The sequence below is a fragment of the Calonectris borealis genome, unplaced genomic scaffold, assembly GCF_964195595.1.
Source record: "Calonectris borealis unplaced genomic scaffold, bCalBor7.hap1.2 HAP1_SCAFFOLD_292, whole genome shotgun sequence".
Classification (NCBI taxonomy): Eukaryota; Metazoa; Chordata; class Aves; order Procellariiformes; family Procellariidae; genus Calonectris; species Calonectris borealis.
The window spans coordinates 7,057-27,164 of NW_027441675.1; the positions used below are offsets into that span (position 1 = coordinate 7,057).

At 46.7% G+C, this 20,108-nt stretch overlaps 1 protein-coding gene across 3 annotated transcripts; it reads right to left on the reverse strand.

The window, feature by feature from the left end:
* Nucleotides 1-1,725: 1,725 nt before the first annotated feature.
* Nucleotides 1,726-19,834, reverse strand: LOC142077529 (inner centromere protein-like). 3 transcript variants are annotated; one of them, XM_075139481.1, is made up of 17 exons: nt 19,657-19,834; nt 19,467-19,577; nt 18,116-18,888; nt 16,088-16,139; nt 15,883-15,916; nt 13,521-13,590; nt 12,913-12,964; nt 12,472-12,589; nt 12,250-12,384; nt 9,838-9,947; nt 9,332-9,452; nt 8,452-8,574; nt 7,716-7,888; nt 7,329-7,419; nt 5,670-5,783; nt 4,333-4,492; nt 1,726-3,590 (listed from the first exon to the last, which is right to left on the reverse strand). In XM_075139481.1, exons 1-17 carry the CDS (start codon nt 19,794-19,796, stop codon nt 3,376-3,378), a joined length of 2,592 nt encoding a protein of 863 aa, XP_074995582.1. In that variant the 5' UTR covers nt 19,797-19,834; the 3' UTR covers nt 1,726-3,375. The 3 variants fall into 3 exon arrangements, with proteins under 3 accessions (XP_074995582.1, XP_074995584.1, XP_074995583.1); XM_075139483.1 differs by lacking the exon at nt 5,670-5,783; XM_075139482.1 differs by lacking the exon at nt 5,670-5,783 and having other exon boundaries at nt 7,716-7,891.
* Between the last annotated feature and the right edge of the window lie 274 nt (nt 19,835-20,108).

Genomic DNA, 20,108 nt, shown 5'->3' on the forward strand with positions numbered 1-20,108 from the left:
CATCCCGAGCCCTGGGGAGCGGTTGCCTGGGGACTGCTGGGGCATGCGGGGGCGGCCGCGGAGAGTCCCGAGGCCCCGCAGAGCTGCGTGGGGACAGCTGCGCACCCACGCTGTGTCTCGGCTGCCCTTACAGCCCCTGGAGGGCTAGCCGGTGCAGACAGCGGCCTTCCAAGAGCCATTTGGCTAACTAAACCCTGCTGACAGTAGCGATGAGGAAGATGCTTAGACGGAAAGGGAAAGTCCCCAAGCCAGAGTCAAGTCCCACACTTCCCATAATAACTTTTCCTTCCTCTTTCTTCAGTTCTCCCCTCTTAGGCTGCGCTGTCTAGCACAAACGTGAACAGAGCGGAGGGACTGTCCCACCTTAGGTGACGTGACGTGTTGCTCTGGGATCCCTTGTGCAGGTACAGGGCTGGGGCTATTTACTTTCTCCGCGTGATCAGAGCTATGAGCCTGTCTCCATGAGGAGGAGGGTCCCCGGCCCTGGCTGCTGCAGCCCTGCGCTGGGCTGGTGCCATAAGGTCTCCTTCGCCCTGACCTTCAGGTGCAGACTTCCGAGAGTGAATACAGAAACGTGGCCGTGGACCTGTTCAGAGCTCTCCAGGCCTGCTTACCTCCATTCAGATGAGGTTTCAAGCTGGTCAGAGTGGTTTTGCGGAGCTTTATGACAGGCTTGGAAGGGTTTGAGTAGTTTAGAAGAGTTTGCGAGTGTCTCAGTGGAAGAGTCTTGCAGGCAGTTAGAGCTTTTGATGAGTCTTCAGAGCTTTGAGCTCTGCAGAGCCGGTGACAGCAGTTGAGACGAGCTTTGCAGAGGCACAGAGCAGCTCAGAGTGCGTGAGCAGAGCTCTATAGCAGCTAAGGGCTATTTAAAGCTGCTTGCCAGGAGCTCCGTCCTGCCTACAGGATTGCCCCCTGGCTATGGGGTCCCCCCCAGATTTTCTGTTCGTCTTGGGCTCCCTCATTGGCCCACTGGATGTCTGTGGGGCTCTCGGTGACTCCTGCTCTTCTGGCTGGTCCCCCGAGCTCTCTGGGGTTATCTCGGTGTCTTTTGGGCTCTCTTCAGTCCCTCCAGGATTTCAGTGTCCCTCGGGTCTTGCAGCCTCTCTCAGTAGCGTTACCCAAAGGAATAACACATAAGGTACAAGACACATTTGACGTCATTTTTACTGAAAGAGGCTGAGCCCGTTGGAGGGGAGACATGCTCAGGCTCAAACGATCTCTACCCAGGGATGCAGATCCTCCTTGCCACCTCCTCAGCAATGCACTGAGTTTTGGGGGCACTGACAGTGCTCTCCCCAGGGCAGCAGCAATCACAGGGCCCAGCTGGTCCCACGGCTCTGGTGGTCACCCCCGCACATTCCCACCTCTCTCCTGCTCCCTGCCGCTTCCGTCCCATCCCAGCTGCACCCCGCTCCTTCCTCTCACGCAGGGTGCTGCAGAGCTGACTTCAGCCGATGCGGCAACACCCTCGCTTTGTCTTTCTTGGATTTGCTGGGGTCTTTTTGGCCTCTGGCCCTCCTGGGTTCCTCTGGGCTCCCTTGGTTCCGCCCTCTGGGGCTCTCCTGGATTCACCTGGGCTTTCCTGGTCTCCCTGGGGCTCCCTAACTATCACTTGGGATCTCTTGGGATCTCCCTGGAGGTTTTTTTCCACTGTAGCAGGAGTTATGAAGTCCTTCCTAGACAGAATAAAATCCTATAACGAGTTCAGAAGAGACGCCCAGAGGAGATGATTTAACTCACTTTTATCAAACTGTGCGACATTCAAATAGCATTCCACTGTAAAGTTTTTGCCATTTCAGCAAGCTTTCTTACAAAAAGGTTATGTTCATTCTAAGATACAAAACTCAATCTACAGAGCAGCTATCAAGGTACAATCATCTCACAGATATAAACACTGATCAATAGCATAGCATCTAGCAGTTGGTGTATTTAAATATAAAACCCCACATCATTTTAAAGACATTTGCTTGCAAACAGTTCATTAACTATATGCACAAGGAAAGGTAGAAGTCTCCTTACACATTGTATAATCTCCATACAGTGGGTTTTTTTTAAAGGACTGAGTTGTATGTACACAGAAACGGTGTTCTTCAGTCTTTTGCGTACTGAAAGGGCAGCCATGAACACTCGCCCACCTTTAAAACAAATCAAGCCACAAGAACAAGATGAATCTGAGGCAAGAACCACATAGGTTGCCTAATTTGCAGAAGGCAGACTTCCACAGCAACCAATGTCACCGTTTCCCTTAAAATCTTCCAGTAGGTACTGTTCTACTGAGACCTCTACTCTCTATACAGGAGCTTGTTACAGAGAAAACATGAGTGTCTGTGTAAGTTAGGTGCAGCAAGAATGACTAAAACACCAAGTGCTCTTGGAACTGAAATTCTGAGCTGATATTTTGCTGTTAAGAGGAAATTGTTTTGATAACAGTCCATTTGACACTGCCTTATTGAACATGAAGTGCAAAACAGGCCTAGAAATAAAACCAGCTTTGAGGCTGAACAAATGAAACAGCCAAGGGGAGAAAAAAGAAAGACAGGGATTAAGGTTAAACTCATTCTTTCAATCCAATCTATGCCACGGACATAGAATTTAAATTAGAGAAACAAAATTCTATCAGAACCTTTGTACAATTTCTCTTTAACGAACCCTAGAAGAACAAAGCCTGCTTACGCTACTCTCGGTATTCCTGGAGACATGATTACACTGAGGGTCACATCTCTCTCCAGCAACGGAAAAAAGGCCAATAAAATCCTCTGGGTGTTTCAGCCCGAGCTGCAGTAACACCAGTATCGATCTAGCTTACGCACATAATCGCACTTGGTGTTGGCATTAAGTGTATTACTGAAAAAAATGAAACAATGACATCATTTTGCAATTTGCAGGAGATGATGAAGACCACACCTTCTGGAGAACATCAGCAGTGCACATCTGGATTTTACCCAAGACGTGCGCAGTGGTCCTCAGCTGTACAGGTACTCTGGCTTCAGCCACGAGGTGGGCAGCGATAGTACAGACACACGACTTTCATCTGCTGCGGGCAGCAACTATCAGGCCTGCTTGGCTGAAGAGGGAAGGATCATATAGCTTAGGTGATGCACTCTCATGACCTCAAGGTCTAAATCTTTGCCAGCTTAAAGCTAAGGGTAAAAGGAGATGCATCTTTCCAAGGCAGTATGTCCCAAGAGCTTGCTGTTTTGCCTAACAGTGAGAAAATAAGCCCTGAAAACAGAAAAGGCAAGAGGCTCAGTAAGAGCTGACATTTATTCAATGCTAAGACCTGAAGATTTACAGATACTGAACAGTAACCCTTTTCTCACCTAGAGAGACAGAAATGCATACCCACTGCTCCACAAGAAACAGCCCCTGCCCACCTCAGTACTTTTTCAGGCTGTATGGCAGACCTAGAACCGATTTGGCACCTGGAAACGGCGGGGAACTCCACACAGCAGAGCTTGTGCGCTTGAAGTAGCGCGGTTTGCTTTTGTAAAAGATGTCCTCCAGCTTGGGGCTTGCGATCACCCCAAAGATTGCGTCAATATTGGGAGGGTTGTAGTACTGGCGGATTACAGCTTGGCTAAGCTGATTCCCTGGAGAAACAAAAGGTTAAATTTTCGTTAATTTTTTTAATCGAAATTGCTGTGTAGGCTGTTTGTATGCAACGTGTCCCTGCTCTCCTCATCTCTAATCACACCGAGATCTCAAATGGGAGAAATCCTGCAGTATTCGATGTTTTAAAGCACCCTGTTTAAGCCTAAAGCTTCAGCATAGATCACTTGGAGGGCGAATATTGCGTGTGCTGCATTCTGTCCAGGAACTAGAATAAGTTTGCAAGAGGCAAGGTTTCTCAGCTTTTGTTCCTGCAGATACTATTAGTTTCCCTGCAACTTCTTAGCTCCGCTGGGGTAGACGGAATATGAAATTATGGAACTGACTGTTTCAGAACCAGAACAGCCGCCAGTCTGGAGCCTAGCCCGTGACATCTGGCATTACTTTGCTTTTCAAAGATAAATCGATGTCAAGCGGGCTCAAGGCCAGAGCACTAGTTCATAATTACTCCATTCACACTGGCAAAATGACACTAGCAGCTCTGTTAAGGCAGTTTAAAAGAGTATTGTTCCCCAGTATTGTCCCATGAAGCTCCCCAAGTGATAGAGAAGCCCTTGACTCAGCACTCCAGCCACACTGCTAGAGGTTAGTACTTTTAACTGCCGTGTGCAGGTAGGAGGAACTGGGCAAAATCTTACACCAGGTCTTATTATCTGTTGGAGCAAAGCTGCAGTGGAGTTTTCTGGGGGCTCTCAGGACAGATTTCAACCTGCAAACACATACCAGTGGCCCAGGCAGGGACGGGCTTGCGAGGCTGGCTTTCGTCATCAGTAGAGTCATCACTGTTCAGATCCAGCCCATAGTTGTTTGGATTTATCGTGGGGGCCTTTGGCTCTTTCTGGGCCTGAGGAGTCATCTGGTATGAATTGCAAGCAGGTGAATTCTAGAAGACAAATATATTCCACAGGCGTTAGATGCAATAGCACGGCTACGCTTCCGAGTTGCAGCGAGATGCTTGTAGACCAGAATACCGCAACATTCCACCTCTTGCTTTACTGCATAATTGCAAAACCTGAAGTTTGGCAATTCTACAGTTTTGACCCAAGAACTTGACCCAAGTTCTAAAGTTTTGACCCAATTACAACTTTGCATTGCCTTCTCCTCTTTAATTAGGCTGCCCAATTGGCTATGTAGGGCATGAACGAGCCAGCAATACATGCATCTAATATAGATACAGCAGTTCCGTTCAATTCAAGCAAGGTTTAAATGGAGTTGTTACATCCTCACAGCTGGAGACAAGTAATGTGTTTTAAATACTCTGCAACCAAACTTCTGGGCTTGTTTAATAATATTAAACTGAATATTACCTTGTAGGTAATACAGGACAAACTGTACTGTAATTTTGATGGGACCAGCATGACTGAGGGAAATGCAAGTGATGAAGAAAAACTTAAAACTCCAAATTTCACCAGCCATGAAACATAAGTCAGTCCTTAACTAGAGGGACAGTTTTTCTTCCCCGTAAGAGGCTGCCTTCATGGCTTTGTGTCCATTAACATTAACTCATATTTCACTGGTTTTGCACTCAAAGACTAAAATATATAGCTTTGGAAGGAGATAAAGATCCGTATATTCGTCTTCAATGTTCAAGACATGTACCTCACCTCCAGGATCTTGTCAAGTTCCATCGGTAGTGAGGCCCAAATGCAACACTATTCCACAGACTCTGCTGCCATCCTGTGGCTGTTTCCAACTTTGAACTTAAAGAACACTATTTCAGCGTCGCTGCTGCCTGTGAGGTTCATCCAGTATTTAAAGAGCTTTAAAGGCAAGGCAACTTTAACAGCCACTGCCTTATCCTGACAACTAGAAAACGCTGACAAATACTTGCCACTTCCCTTCCCTCCTTTTCACGCCCCAAAAGTCAATTAAATACTCGAGGCCACCGGGAGTCAACCTCAGGTAACCAGGAAAAATGTTCACAGAATCCCTTCATTATTGAAAGGGAATAAAAAAAAAGCAGAGGGTAAAACTGCCCATTGTAACAGCACGTCAGTGCTGGAATCAAAGTTCTCTGATGTCATCTCTTAAAGAAATTTCACCAGAGAGAGCAGAATTACCTCTTTGTTTTCTAGGTGCTGTGTTTGGGCTATATCTTTAGCCTTTTGTTCCTCTGGCAGTTTCTTCTGTTCTTGCTCCTGCCTCTTCATCTCTGCTAGCCTCTGCTCCTCCTGCTGGCAAGCCGACATCACAAATGAATTAATCTTACGAACTAAGCTACACGGCTAATCCAGGGATCCATTTTTTTGATATGCAAAAAAGATATCTAAGCATCTAATTGCAAGTCTTTGTTACCTGCGATGCTAAGGAGCACTTTGAACACAGTGCAGACAGTGAACAAATGCAATGCAACAGTTTGAGCTTTCCTCACGAAGTGGCACAAACAAACTGACCTTCCCCTTTAAGAGCATTAGTTGCCTTCCTCTGATAATGCAATGACCTCATGCTTTGAAAAACTTGCTACTGACTTTATCTTTAGGATATAAACATCAGAAACCAGCTGACCATCTGCAGATGGAAAAGTCTGTGCTACTGATCTTAGCCTCTTTTTAGACTAATAAACAGTCTTTTTAGAGGCCAAGTCACCCCATTGTACAGTAACCGTCCCAAACAGGTCAAAAGAATCTCACCCTGTGAATGCTTAGCTTTTCCTACTGGATCCAAAGGAAACCAAGAGGCTGCTAGCTCAAACAGTAGTCACCTAAAATCACGTGAAATAAACCCCACCCGGTCTTAACAGCAGGAGAAGTTGCACAGAGGTCTACCACCAGCTGCCTGTCAACTTCACGAAGCTAACTGACAGGGTGAGGAGCTTGGTGGGCACGCAGCGATCCCCACCAAGGAATTCAGCTCCCTGAAGGTAGCTGGACAACTGCTGTCAGCCTGCTAATACCACAGCTCTGCTAAGCGGAGTGACAATGATTTCAGGCAAACGTTGGACAATTTCCAACCAACTATTCCAATCTTCTGTTCTTTCTCACACATCATCTTGGAAGTGCAAGTTGTCCCAGATCTTATATAAACCAAAAAGCAACAGTCCAAATAGCAAAGGATTTCTACCAATTCCCAGCAATTACTGTGTGAAAATCCTTCAGAAGGGACACTCCAAAAGCTACCTGAACAACACCTGTGGGCTTTATCTCTGCTCTGGCAAAAAGGCATGCTGCGTGCTGCGTGTTAAGCAAAAACCTGAGCCTATCCAGCTGCAGTTGCTTTATTCAAGTAGCATGGACTGCCAAGGCATCAAAAGTTCCCTGTGCAACACCACAAGCAAAAACGCCTACTTAGTTAAGCTATGCTGGCATGACCGTTGCAGAAAATAACCTGACAAAGTCTACAGTCTGTACTCGTGGTTCTGCTGAAGGTGGCCCAAATGTAAAATTGAGGTGTTGCTTCTGAAAGGTCTGGGATTAATTACTCTTTGATATCAAGAGGTGCAGATACACCTGGGCACAGAAAGGGGGAAAAGCTGAAAACCTCACTTCAATTCAACGTGCGCATTTTCTGTCCTTTCTTCTTGCACTGCTGCCATCTAAAAAGAGCAAGCATACCTTCTGAAACAGACAGAGAACAGCATCGTTGGTTGGCTCAAGTTCAGAAGTGCAACAACTCACTCATCGGGGTTCTTAATAGCTTCACAGCTCAGCTGCTCCTAACAGTGGCGCCTACTGAAGTCAGATCCATGTGGCTCTACCTGTCTACAAAAAGAGAGTACTTACTTCTTTCTTCTCCCTCTCCTTGTGGAGCTGTTCTTTAGCAGCCAACACTTCCTTCTGCAGGCGAGCAGCCTTCTCCTGCTGTTCACGTAGCCTGAGAACCAAAGCAACAGACCATTACTCTCAGAACTACACAGGGGTACCCTCCCATCGAGTGCCTGCTGCAAACCCCTCTTTTTCTCACAGCTTTTCAAGGCACTCCCCGCCATACTTCCTACATTACTGAGCCCAGGATTTCTTCTCGGCTGCTCGGTACCCATGATGGCCCAGAGTTGCGCTGACAGCACAAAGTAGCTCTTCGCTGCTTGGGCCTTCCACTAGCGCCCTCTGTTCCTGCTTCTTTGCCAAGTCCCAGCACAGAACTTAGTACATAAATGGATATTGTCTTACTTTTCTGCCTGCATCCTCTCCTGTTCCTTCTTCCTCTCCAGCGCTCTCTCTGCCGCCAGCTGTTTCTCTCTCTCCTGTTCTGCCTGTCTCTGCTCAGCAACCTTCCTGGCACGTTCCTGCTCCTCTTCCTTCCTCTTCTGCGTTAGCTCTTTGTGCCGACGTTCCTCCTCCTCCTGCTAAGCCCAACAAGGCAATTACTCACCTTACATTGTGCAGGAACAGGCTCCAGAATAATGAAGCAGGAACACGTTACTTGACCCAAGTCTCTAGCACCTATCACTACACAGCAGGGAAACAACTCAGGGCTAAAGTCCCAGGGCTTTCAAGGTAGGTGCATCATCTCTCCAGCTATTTCAGTGCTGGCCTTTCCCGGCCCGCAATGCGCCCCAAAGGGCCTAACGGCCACCATGCTCTGGATCTCCGAGAGACAGGTTTAACTGAGAGATTTTAATATTTGCCGATCCACAAATTAAGGTCTTCAGTAAGAATCTGTCCAGAACTGCAGAAGAAATGTGGGTCACAACCATCACTAACAGCTTACCGCGTATTGCAAGAGGAAGCAGGAAACACAACACTGCAGAGAGCTTTAAGGACAAAGCCTCTCTGCTACACTAATTTTCACCCAGTTGGTTCGTGTTAGTACTCCCGCTGGATTCCTTGCTTACAAAGACTGTGGCAGGTTGCGGCCATTCTAACTGCATGCCATTCTAATGATAGGATGGGCTCCAGCACAGACCTGCTGCAGTGCTTTTTGTTTTCTGGCTTCTTCTTCATGCCTGCGCCGGGCCTCTGCTTCTTCCATTTTCTTGGCAGCTGCTTTCTTTTTGATCTTCTCTTCTGCCAACCTTTCTTCCCGCACCTACGACACACACAGAGCTAGCTGAATACTTACGACTCAGATGGGACAGGTCTCTGTGCATGTGAAATATCACAGCAGTAAGTCGCAAAGACGCAGAGCTCCCACCCTCTCACGGGGCAAAAGCTTCCTTTTTTGCCACCAGGAGCCAATGGGACCTGTGCTTCATTTTAAAAAGGTAATATTGCGGGAAATTACCTTCTTTTACATCTCCACGGGAAGAGCTGATCCTATTCTGGTATGTATACATCTAATACCACAAAAGCCATCAGAATATATTCTCAGAAGCATGAAATAAGAAAAGCAGATGGAGATAAAGCAGACAAATGACTGCTATGGTCACGTGCAAATTGCCTGAAAGTCTCGGATACAAGAAAGGGTCTGGAGGAAGTATGTTTATTTTCACCTCGTCATCTATTAGTCAGATGGGAGAACAACTTCAAGAGGATAAAGCCTCAGGGCCATTAGACTGGCTTTATCTACTTGAAGTTCTTCTCCCATCTGACTAACAAAGCCTTAATAAAGCCCATTTAGATCCGTAATGCTGGAAAATAAGGGTTTTCATCTGCCATTTGCTGTAACCAAGAGAAAGGCAGTCAATCAGAATCACCAAGCCTCTGGAAAGTTCTTTATGCAGCTGTACTCCATTTTCTCTAGATTTCAAGCAGCCTCAGTTCCTCTCTTTCTGGAAGGCACACTTGCGTGGCATCATCCACCTCAACAGATTATTTATTCTCCCTATAGGTATATTGGGCCTTACCTTCTCAGTCTTCTCATCAAACAGAGCTATCTTCTGCTCAATGCGCCTTTTCCTCTCTTCCTCTATTTGCTCTGCCCGTTCCCGAGCTTGCAGCACTTTGCGCAGGCGCTCCTCACGCTTCCTGTAGGACACAGGGCAACTTTATCATTCTAGTCCAGCTAGATGAGTTCCTTACAACTCAAATACAAGGCCAAGAGACAGCTCTGGGGCAGCATGAAATTCAGTGAACCAAATACACCGTTCATTCAAACATTAGCAATATTTTAAGCTCTATTTCAGACAAAGCACTTAAGACAAAAAGCTGAAGAAGCAGTCAGCTAGGATAGTTAACTATTTATTAGCATTCTAGATAGATACTCTGGGAACAAATACTGTCTTTGCGGTGTGAGAGCAAGCCGACAAGAATTCTTGCTGCGTGTATGGACTCTGCAAGATAAAAGACCTAGATAGAGGGACCTACAGGCGCAGAGAGAGCAGTCCAGACAAGGCAGAAAGCATATACTCACAGCTTTGCCTCTTCTAGTCGTCGTCTCTTTTCTTCCTCCAGTTTTTGTTTTCTCAGCTGCTCAGCTTCTTGCTTCTTCCTCAGAGTCTCTAGCTTCTGTCTCTCCTTTTCCTGAGGTGGATTGAAATGTGATTATACCCACCTCCCAGGGCTTCTTTCTACCTCAACTTGCTCTGGTCAAGTAAGGGCCCAGAGATAACACCAAGGAATGGTAACGACCCTGGAACAGAGCTCAGGTAGCCTGTGATGTGGTCATGGATGTCTGGGAACAGATGCGATGGAAAAAAAGGCAGTGGTGTTAATCTTAGAGACCAAGAGAGGAATCTGGGAAGTTGAAACAGAAGCATCAGCTCCTGAAGTCCAGGCAGCTTCCGCAGAGATTGCAGACAGACAGCACTGTGATTTTTGTTGGTAAAAAGAACAAAAAAAGCAGGGCTAATGCCTGGCAATGATACTAACTTCCTGCCGCGAGTGTAGGGGACAGGTGGTGCTCTAGGAAACACCTTGCTTGCTTCAACTCAGAGCTCCCACTGGCGGCTTTGCTTCCCACAAAGCTTTATCTCATGGTAAACCACCACCATTTAGACAGAGTGCTTACAGCTTGTTTCAAGCACACAGTCAGCCCCAGATGTGATCTAGAGAGAAATGCAGGGCATTTTTCTCATTTTTCTAAACAGTCCAGCTAACTCAGCCTAAGTGTACTGCCAATTAGAAGAGCACGGTCCAGCCATCACTACAGTCACAGCAAACAGATCAAGATAAACTAATTTAATGCCAGATTTGATACTGCAGATGCCTAACTATGACAGGCCTGGTCTTAGCACAAACCCATCGATAAGCACAGTGAAATATTCAAGTGATTACCTTATGCTGGGCTCCATGTTGTAAATGATTGGTGTTATTAGTATCCAAACTGGCTAATTTAAAACTAACAATGATATCTTGTTGCTCTGGTGCTATTTAGTTATGTTTAGCCCCCACCTGGAAAAAGTCCTGAGGGAAAGTTGCCCGCACTGGAATGAAACCTAAAATATAGCATTCAACGAACTGACAGCAACAAAGCATGCACTAAGACGACTCTTTTCTCATCATATTAGCTCCTTTGCCAATACAGACACCAACGTCAGCAGGAACACCAGCAAGACTGAAGCTTGAACCCTTCGCTACTTCCTAATGATAGGCTTCTCCTATCTGCTGGAGTACAGCAAGACTGTCTAAGCCGTACAACCGTGACAGCTTTAAGCAATACAGAGAAGTTCTGATGTTAGGTTGCCAGATATAAGCTAGATGCAGGAAAACCAGTTTCTGCAGTATACCCTCCCCTCCCTCCCCACTCTCCTGCCAGTGAAAACAAGCCCTAAAATCACCTTATTTTTCAGGCAAGTTGTTGGGTATTAGAAGTATGAGCAATCTATGCTCGGCATGCCAGCTTCTAGCATGTCCCTAGGTGCATCCATGAAGCTACACCCTCGTACTTGCCTGACGCTGTCAGAGCACTATTCTGGAATAGGAACTACAGCACACTGATTGAAACCTGCTTTTCCTTGAACACTGACTTCTCTTCCGAGTTAAATGCCAAATCTAAATGCAGATCAGGTGAGAGCGAGGGCTGCCCATCAGTGATGCAGGTAGTATTCCTACTGCAAGTCCAGCCCATGCAAGTAAATGATCATGATTTATGACCAAACTCTCCTGTGTAAGCAGAACACAGGGAAAACAAACTCCCTTTGGAAATCTAGAACCAGATCTTCTCAATCCCAGCCACCCAAACAACTACTCTGTTTGGGGTGCAGGAGCTTCCCCTGTGATGCTGTAAACTTCACTGTGGCATCGCATAGGTAGAGGCACCTGCCTGCAAACAGCAGCGTGCTGTTTGTCTTTGCTGGTTGCAGCAATTACACTACATTGATATTGATGCCTGTTGGATTTGGACACTGGCATACTTGTCTCACTGGCCCAGCAGTCTCCTATTTAGGACAGCCTCATGTTTCTTCCTGCTTCAAAGGTCTGAAAAACCTCAGAACACCAGAAGTTTGGATTTAAGAGGCATTTGCTCAGATCTCACTCATTAGAAAAGTCCTAGAAAGGAGACTTTGGATGTGCAGACTTCAGTTATATTTACACCTCAACTGCAGTATTCAAAATCCCCTTGACTTTCGTTTCCCAGTTTTCCTTCCCAACTGTTACTTGCTAATACCACAGGGCAATGCTACAGTAATAAAGCTTAGAGTCCAAAGTAGAGCTCTTTAGGAAGTTGACTAATCACAATTTTATTTAGTTTATGTAAGTGTAAACAGACAGCTTAAAGTTACTACTTAGTCTAATATGGGTTGAAAAGTTTCTTTCGCATCTGTGCTTTAACTTAGACACTCATCAGACCATCATGTACTAGCTTACAACAGTCTCGTCTTACCTTGGGATCAGATTGGAGAGGAGTGTTGTACCTGATAAAAGGTTTTATTACTCCGTTTCTCCCCACAGAGCTTGGCGTCATGAGGAGCTGGTTCTTCTGCACAGCGTGCAAAAATGTTTTGAAAGGACGTACAACCTGTGAGAGGAATGCCAAAAACAATCCTCAGGAGTGTGAGTAAGAAACAAGTCTTGGTGAAGTACATCAGGGTTACAAGGATCTTACTTTGCTGGCTGGAAAGGTAGGGGATGGGGTCTTTCTTCTTGGAGGAGAAAGCCCTCCATCTTCTGCTTGCTGATTGTCATAGCGTTCATCCACAGCTCTTTTGTAACTTGGCTTTCTCCTGTGAGAAAAACGTAGTCCATCATACATGGCAAATCCTCCTGATGGTCTCAAAGTCAGGTTTAAAAAAAGGTCATAAAAAAATCCTAGCTTAAAAGATATTTCATTGTGTATACACAAGTAGATATCCAATAAAAAATTTCTAATGTGATAGAAGATACAAATCAAATCCTCTTTTCATAGAAGCAGAGAAAACTTACTGCAAAAGTTTCATAGTCACAAAACACCGAAGCCATTTAACAATGTTTCGGTGGTGAACCTGCTTTGAACCGGACTGCAGATCTTCAGAGGCACCTTCCAACAGGAATGATTCTACAAACATACCTGGCACTCTGGGGTGGTTCCGGGGTCTCCCCGTTCTTACTTAAGTTGTTTTCTGACAGAAAACACAGTTACACGGTTAGTTCTAGCAGAAGAAAAATCCCTTCCAACACAGCTTTGAAAGCAGACAACAGATCTAGCAGCTTACTAAATAGCAAGAAAAGCTGCCATGAATTATGCACAGCAGGACCTTTCTTGCTTTCAGCAAGCAATCACACAGCACCGTTCAAACCTAGAAATACAAAATAAGGCAACACTGTCTGAAGTAACCTGTGGTATGCAGTTTGCACTAATGCAATGCTATTCTGTTCTGCACAGATACAGAGCAACTGCTCGCTTCAGAAATGGGGTTCAGCTAGGCCTGCCGTAACCTGGAGAACATGCATCCCTCCATCTTCATTTCCATGCGCTTCCCAGGATGGAAAATAACGCCAGCACGGAATTTCCTCACTGCTAACCTCTTGAAACAAATCCTCGCTTGTCAAAGATTAGACTAGTCTTTCAAACTGGGCTCTCAAATCAACTAGCCAATCTTTCAAACTTCCCAGTCAGCCTCCCAACAAAGTGAAGACTTTTTAAAAATTCTGCCACAAAAATCCTCTGGAAGCTACCGTTGTTGCTCGTCTCCTGCGGCTGTTCGTTTCTGCTGACAGTTCGAGAGCGAAGTGACATTCGTGGATTCTGTAGGAAAAGCAAATGGGTTTCAGCACAATTCTCACACAGAAACAGCCAATTACTGTTTCAAATCGTGATGTCATTCTGACACGGACACAGTCTGCAATATTACCAGAGAATGCAAAACCGCACCACTGTACTATTATAAAGTATTGGTGCCAGTATCCAGAGTGAAGTCCTAACCTCCAGCTGTGAAAAATACCTCGGGATACCATCTTGGTAAATTCCTTGATGTCATGTCATCACTAGAAGCATAGCCGTTAACAGAACACAAGTACCTGCAATGAGGGATTGACTGCTGAAACTGAATAAACTCATAAACTATTAAGGACAAAAGCATTTCAAGCTGGAAATCTGTTTATGCTTGCTGGACTGGCAAAGAGTCAGGCAGCGCTCATTTTACTTAGCAGCGATGAATGGAAAAACAGGGAGACAGCAAAGACAAACAGCTCATTTCCTTGATTTACCTGTTTCTATTATCAGTGTGGTATGCAATGCTATTTGCCGCCTTTGCACTTACACTGATACAAAATTCTGTTGTGATAATGCTTTTATATGCCTGTGAGAGAGCAGGCAATGGCTTTTGAAATCTGCACTCTGCTAGCAATACAAGCATTAACTCCACTCCCCAAACCCGCGTTGGCCGGCGTGTAGGCTGGCAGACACAAAGGAGTTGGGAAGGGAGGAAAAAAGAAGTACGGAAACTTTATCCGCCCCAAATACTTCCGTAGAGTCTTATCATAAGGCTAGGTATAGGAAGCATCTTGTAGCACAACAGAAGGACTTAGATCTAACTAATTCAAGATCAGGCCTGAAAAGAATCTGACCTTTAAGTAACAGCATGCATACAGGTACTGTCTTTATATGTTCCTACAGACAAATATATTTTCTGGTTTGAGAAGGTTGCTGAGTCACCGCATTTTCACGCTGCTTACAGCTCCCAAAGGAAGTCTCTGGCAGAAACCAAACCACGTTTTGCTTGCCGAAAAAACTGCTGATAGATAGATAGATAGGGTAAGGTAACCTGGTGACATAGGCTAAGAATGGGACAGGCTACAAGGTCCCACTGCCAACAGCAGTGGTATAGAAATAAAAGATGAGGATCAAGAATAGATCAAATACACTACATGGACTAGACTGTATTTATAAATTCATCAGGGTACAGAAACAAAAGATACGAGTCCTCTATTCACAGATCTGCAGAGCAGTCTGTTCGTTTTTCTCTTCTCCCCATTTTCCCTTTAAGCTTTTCTTCAATTGCAATTCAGGCAAGCTGGAAGTCCAGAGGCACTAGAAAAACTGAGTTTATTTCAACTTCTGCAGATCTACTGACAAGCACAGCCATAAAAGCATGCATAAGCCTGTCCTTGCTTACAGAAGCGCTTAAGGCCACACAGCTCCACTCCATTAATCCAGTCTTTGCTTATTGAAAATTATTCTGGACAAAACACTGACATAATCCTGGGATTTCTTCCTCAGGAGGGCAGCGAGAATTGTGGAGGGATATGTTTTGACCTGAATGATATTTACAAATTTCTGTGGTTGTCTTAAGACAAACTGACAAGCTTTGAATAATCTGCAGGACTACCAAAAAGGTCAAAAGAAGCTTTAAAAATACAGAAATAGTAATAGTGTACAAGCTCTGTCCAACTGAAAAAAACTTCCCTGAATTATAAGAACGTTATTTACCTCTATAGATTCAGGATTGAATTCTCATACAACTGATCTCTAGCAAGAGGCTAAGAAACAAGAGCCAGAAAGCAGGACTCGACTCTGAATGCCAGCGATACCAAGGTCGGTATTCAGCGCCGGTGTGCGTCAACCCATCATTTACGTTTAAATATATTTATGCAAAGTGACAGAGAGAATGCTATTTCCTAGTCAAAGCTAACCTTGGCTTTGAAAGCATCTGAGATTGTAACACCATACTGACAGAATACCTCTGCTTGCATCCAGAATAAGCCTTGGATCACATGCGCTCATTTTCCAAATAAAATGTACTGGGCTTTGTTTTGCTTTTGTTTTAAGCAAAATTGTGCTTAAAACAGACTTGGCGAACTCAGACTTTCTCTAGTCTGTGTATCGGAGCCAGGGAGGGTATGGATAGGCTCATGAACGTACGCGAGCTGTGTGCTCTACGCGTTCTTTATTCAAGCACTATGCAGCAGGTTGACTGAGTCCAACGATCTGTGGCCAGAGCTCCCTCCTTCCCCAACAACAAATGAGAGGTGTATTTAACACACGTTGCTCACAAGTCCATATGAACAGAAATGCTTTTAATCTCTGCTCAAATCTTACCAACTTGGAGGGGGTACAAGGTCCAGGAGGAGGCCTAGAGGAAGAAAAAACAAAAAAGAAAAAAGGCAGCCATGTTTAATAACATCAAGGAAACTGGAAGCCACTCGTTACCTGCAAGCTGTGCATTTTATACTAAGAATGTCACCGTAAAAAAATCCTCTAAGCAGGATATTAAGGATAAAGAAATATCTTAACGCAGTCTCACCCAGTTCTGAGAACTGTTTCTTCATCCTCTGGCACCTCTCCAGAGCTGGAGACTGCAGGAAAAGAAAAAAATGCTAGAGCTGTAACATCCAGGTGCAGGCCAAGACTCTTTGTAGGAGCGAAGTTCACTCAAGACTGCTGTAGAGGCATTTGCTCTGCCTCCTGGGTTACTGCCTGCGATTCAAACGCATGCTGCTACAAGTAACGGCAGCTGAATACACCTAAGTAGCACTAGAGAAAATGCTGCCTGCAATTTTAATATAAGAGAACAGATGTTTTCAATTATAGATGAGTTCAAAGTGATATTCAATGAACTTGCATTAAGAGTGACTAGGTTTGGGCTTAGACTCATATTGCAGGGCCATCTCCAGATATTAGCAGTAGTTAAAACCAGCATTATTTACAGTCGGAGTGCTGCTTCCTGCTAAGCATTCCAGCTGGCTCAACGGTAGCTCGCTTTTAAGTACCAGCACAGCCGGAAACTGCTGTTAATAATTAAGGCGGCAATGCAGCTTCAGCCTGAGTGGAGCACACAAGGGCAGACTTCGCATAGTCAGGGTGTGTGAGCATGCAGTCTGCTCCCATACTTCCACTGCAGACGTTATCGAAGGAAGCACAAACACACGTGCCGTACACATATTCAGCGCAAGATCTGATGCATCAGAGACACAGCAGACACACTCTGCAGTCGATTAAGGTGCTTTGGGCTTTCAAGCATTAACAAGCTCAACTGGATCTGCCCAAAACATCTCAGTTCCTCTCCTTACACCCGGAAATATTGGCAAGGCAGAAGAACAATCACGTCAAGTAGTGCAGAGGGAAGAAATAAAGCCTCCCTTAAACCTCCCAGGTAATCCAGATCCGGACAATACAGACTGGTCATTTAAACTGGGTCAATAAAGCTACTTCAGTGCCTCTTCAAAATTACAGATGAGAAGACTTCCCTACAGTTTCATTTTTTACCGAGGGAGCCCCCAACACTGTGCTTAGAAGAACTCCACGCTACCCTGTACTGGGGACTGCAATGCTCTGGCTCTGCAAAAACATTCAATCAGAACAGTTAAATTGGTATGGAAAAAAACCGCTACAGTGCTTCTCCAGACACATCCTTCTACAGCAAAAACGGGGTAACTCTTCAAGAAAAGTCAATTTTATACAGCACAAATCCCACGTAGCTAGAACACTGCAGATGAACACATTACAGTAACGTTACTTCAGCTGTATTATTAGTTCTCCCTTCAAAAAAAGAAATATGCCATGCAAAAGAACCAATCTCTCCTCAACATCAAATTGCGTGGAGGAGGTTCTCTTGCATCACCTGCATTTCAGGAGCCATTTACTAGTCCACCACTTACGAGCCACTTCTTTCCCTCAGCTTGAAAAAAGAGGTTATATCCATCACTTTGTTCTCCTGCACTAAATTCAATGCTTGCGTTCCAATAGCACGGAAGAACATTTAGATCAGTTTGTCCTTCTAAGACCTGCCTCTATTGCAAACTGTAAAAGTCTGGAAGACTTTTAATAAATTTACAAAGGTCAGCCTCAAAATCCCCTTCTCAAAAAAGAAGCTCTAGAACTAGCAGCCAGATTCTGTTTAAAGAGCGGTGAATTTGTGGGAGCTACTTCATTTCCCAGAAAACAGGCAGGCCTTCGTGAGAGTCCATAACCCTCTTCAGCAGCCACCAGCAGCAGCAAAGCCCGTTCGCCAGCTGCCTCTAACTTTGCAAGCTGCCACCACAGAAACTCAGAAGACATTAAGGCTGTTCTCCCAGTTGATTCATAAGGCTGAACTCATAGGCCACGAACTAGCACAGTTACCTGGGTTTCTCTATTCACACAGGTCTCTAGAAAGCCGGTTAGAACATCCATGCTAAATTGCAGCTTCTCTAGCCTAGGAGGATCAGCTGCTGCACCCAAACTGAAGAACTAGCCCCATAACGTTCTTCTCCTTCAGCAGCGAAAAGCGGTAGATCAACAAAAAGAGCAGGAATGGTGCCAAGCAAACTCATCTCGTGACATTCAAACTTACCATCCATGCAACTGGAGGACACAGATGACTTGCGAGCTGCCTTCCTCTTGACCATCGTCCTGGTAATAGATTTCCGGATCATACTTTGCCTTTTGCTGGCTAGTGAGTATTTCTCTGCCAAAGAGGTTCTGCGAGTCATGGAAGTTTTACCCATCAGACTTCTGCGCACCGAGCGACGGCTCAGCCTAGAGCCTGTCGGAGTCTCTGGGCTATCCCTTACGCACTGGGAAGGCTCCTTATCAGACCCCTCTTGTACCTGAGCAGAGTCATCTACCTCCTCCAGCCCAGGCTCTTCACTTACAATGAAGGTAGTATTAGCTGCCTTGGCTGTCTCCAGCTTAGATACAGCCTCGCTTTCTCCTGCATCGTTTGCCTCGGGGGTACGAGGGACCATCAGCTCAGAGGCTGCAGGCACAGGCAGCAATTTGGCAACCCTGCTTTCCTTGGGAGAACCATCATCTGAGCTCAGGAGGATGGTCGTGGAGAACTTCTCTGCTGGTTTAGATGCACTCTTCTGGAGGTGTATCTCAGTGCTAATGACATCAGCTTCTACTAAGGGAACCTTCCCTTCTACTTGCTGGACAGGAGGGGTCTCAGGAAGGACCTCTGAGCTTTTAGCAGATGTTGCAGCCTGGGACCTTGTCACACGTTGAGGTGGAGAGACTTCTTTGGCCTCAGCCCTGATTAGTTCCAGGTTCTCTTTATTTCGGAGTCGTTGAGAATATCGCGTGGAGGGTACCAGTTTGAGGCTGCTATTCCTCCTTCTAGATAATCTGACAATAGAAACAGTGCGTTAGGCTGGAACTGGATTCAGCAATAGACCAAAGCCCTTCTATGCATAAACGAGAACGCGCAGAGAAACAAAGCTAAAACGTCTGGGACGAGCCCCTCTAAGAGCTCAGTGTACACAGAGCTGCAGAAAGGGGCTAACGCAGAAAGTAACTGACGTACGTAACCGCTTTAGCGTGGGAGAAAGAACGAGAGAAGGAAGAAATGCGGAGATACAAGATGGAACCGAGTGACAAAAAGCAGTGCTTTTCATGAGATCCGCGGTGTCACAACGTTTTTAGGCCACTAGGCTGAGAGCGCTCCGGAGCACGGCGCCTAACCGGACCTTTAACGTGAGGACGAAGGAGGGAACGCCGCGGGACTCGCCGTGGGGAGGAGACTACCTTCGTGCGGCCCTTTGCAGTGCATTTCTTCGGCTTCCCACGAGCTCCTTGCCCTCCCCAGCCTCCGAGGGAAGCCTACCTCACCTTCAGCCCACCCGTCCGCTCCCAGGCGGCACTCCCCGGCTTCCAGCTCCCCCGGCGTCCAGCCCCTCCTCACGGGAGGGCCCCGGCGGGCCTACCTCTTCCTGCCCAGCTCCTGGTTCTCCTGCAGGGCGGAAAGGCGCTTCCTCCGCTGCCGCTTCTTCTGCGACGGCGTCTTGGGCATCAGCTCCGGCTCGTCGCTGTGGTGGCTGCGAGGGGAAGGGGAGAGGCGGGACCTCAGCGCGGGCAGCGCCGGTAACGGCCCAGTGCGGGCAGGGGGGTCGGTACCTGCTGAACATCCTGGCCGCCTCCTCGCGGATCTCTTCCAGCCACACCAGGTCGGTGTCGTCCACCTGCCGCAGGAACTCCGCCAGCCGCCGCTTGCATACCGTCGGCAGCTGCGCCGGGCCCGCCGCCGCCGCCATCATCGCCGCCTCAGCCGCCCCTGCTCCAACCGCCCGCGCGCGCCCCCGGCCCAGCCGCTCCGCCCGCCGCCCGCCTGGAATTGAAACCTAGCGCCCGCCTTCCGCCCCAGCGGCGTCAGCGCCGCGCCAGCCTATCGCCGCCGGCCCGCCCACCAGCTCGCCCTCCCCATTGGCTGCGAGGCCACACGGGAGCGCTCAAAATCTGCTCCGCTCTGCTCGCCAGTCTCTGTGGCCGTGGGGGACTCGGGTTGGAAGGCGGGGCTTGAAGAGGCAGGCAAATAGGCTGCGGGGCTTTAACGGCGAGGGAGTGATGGA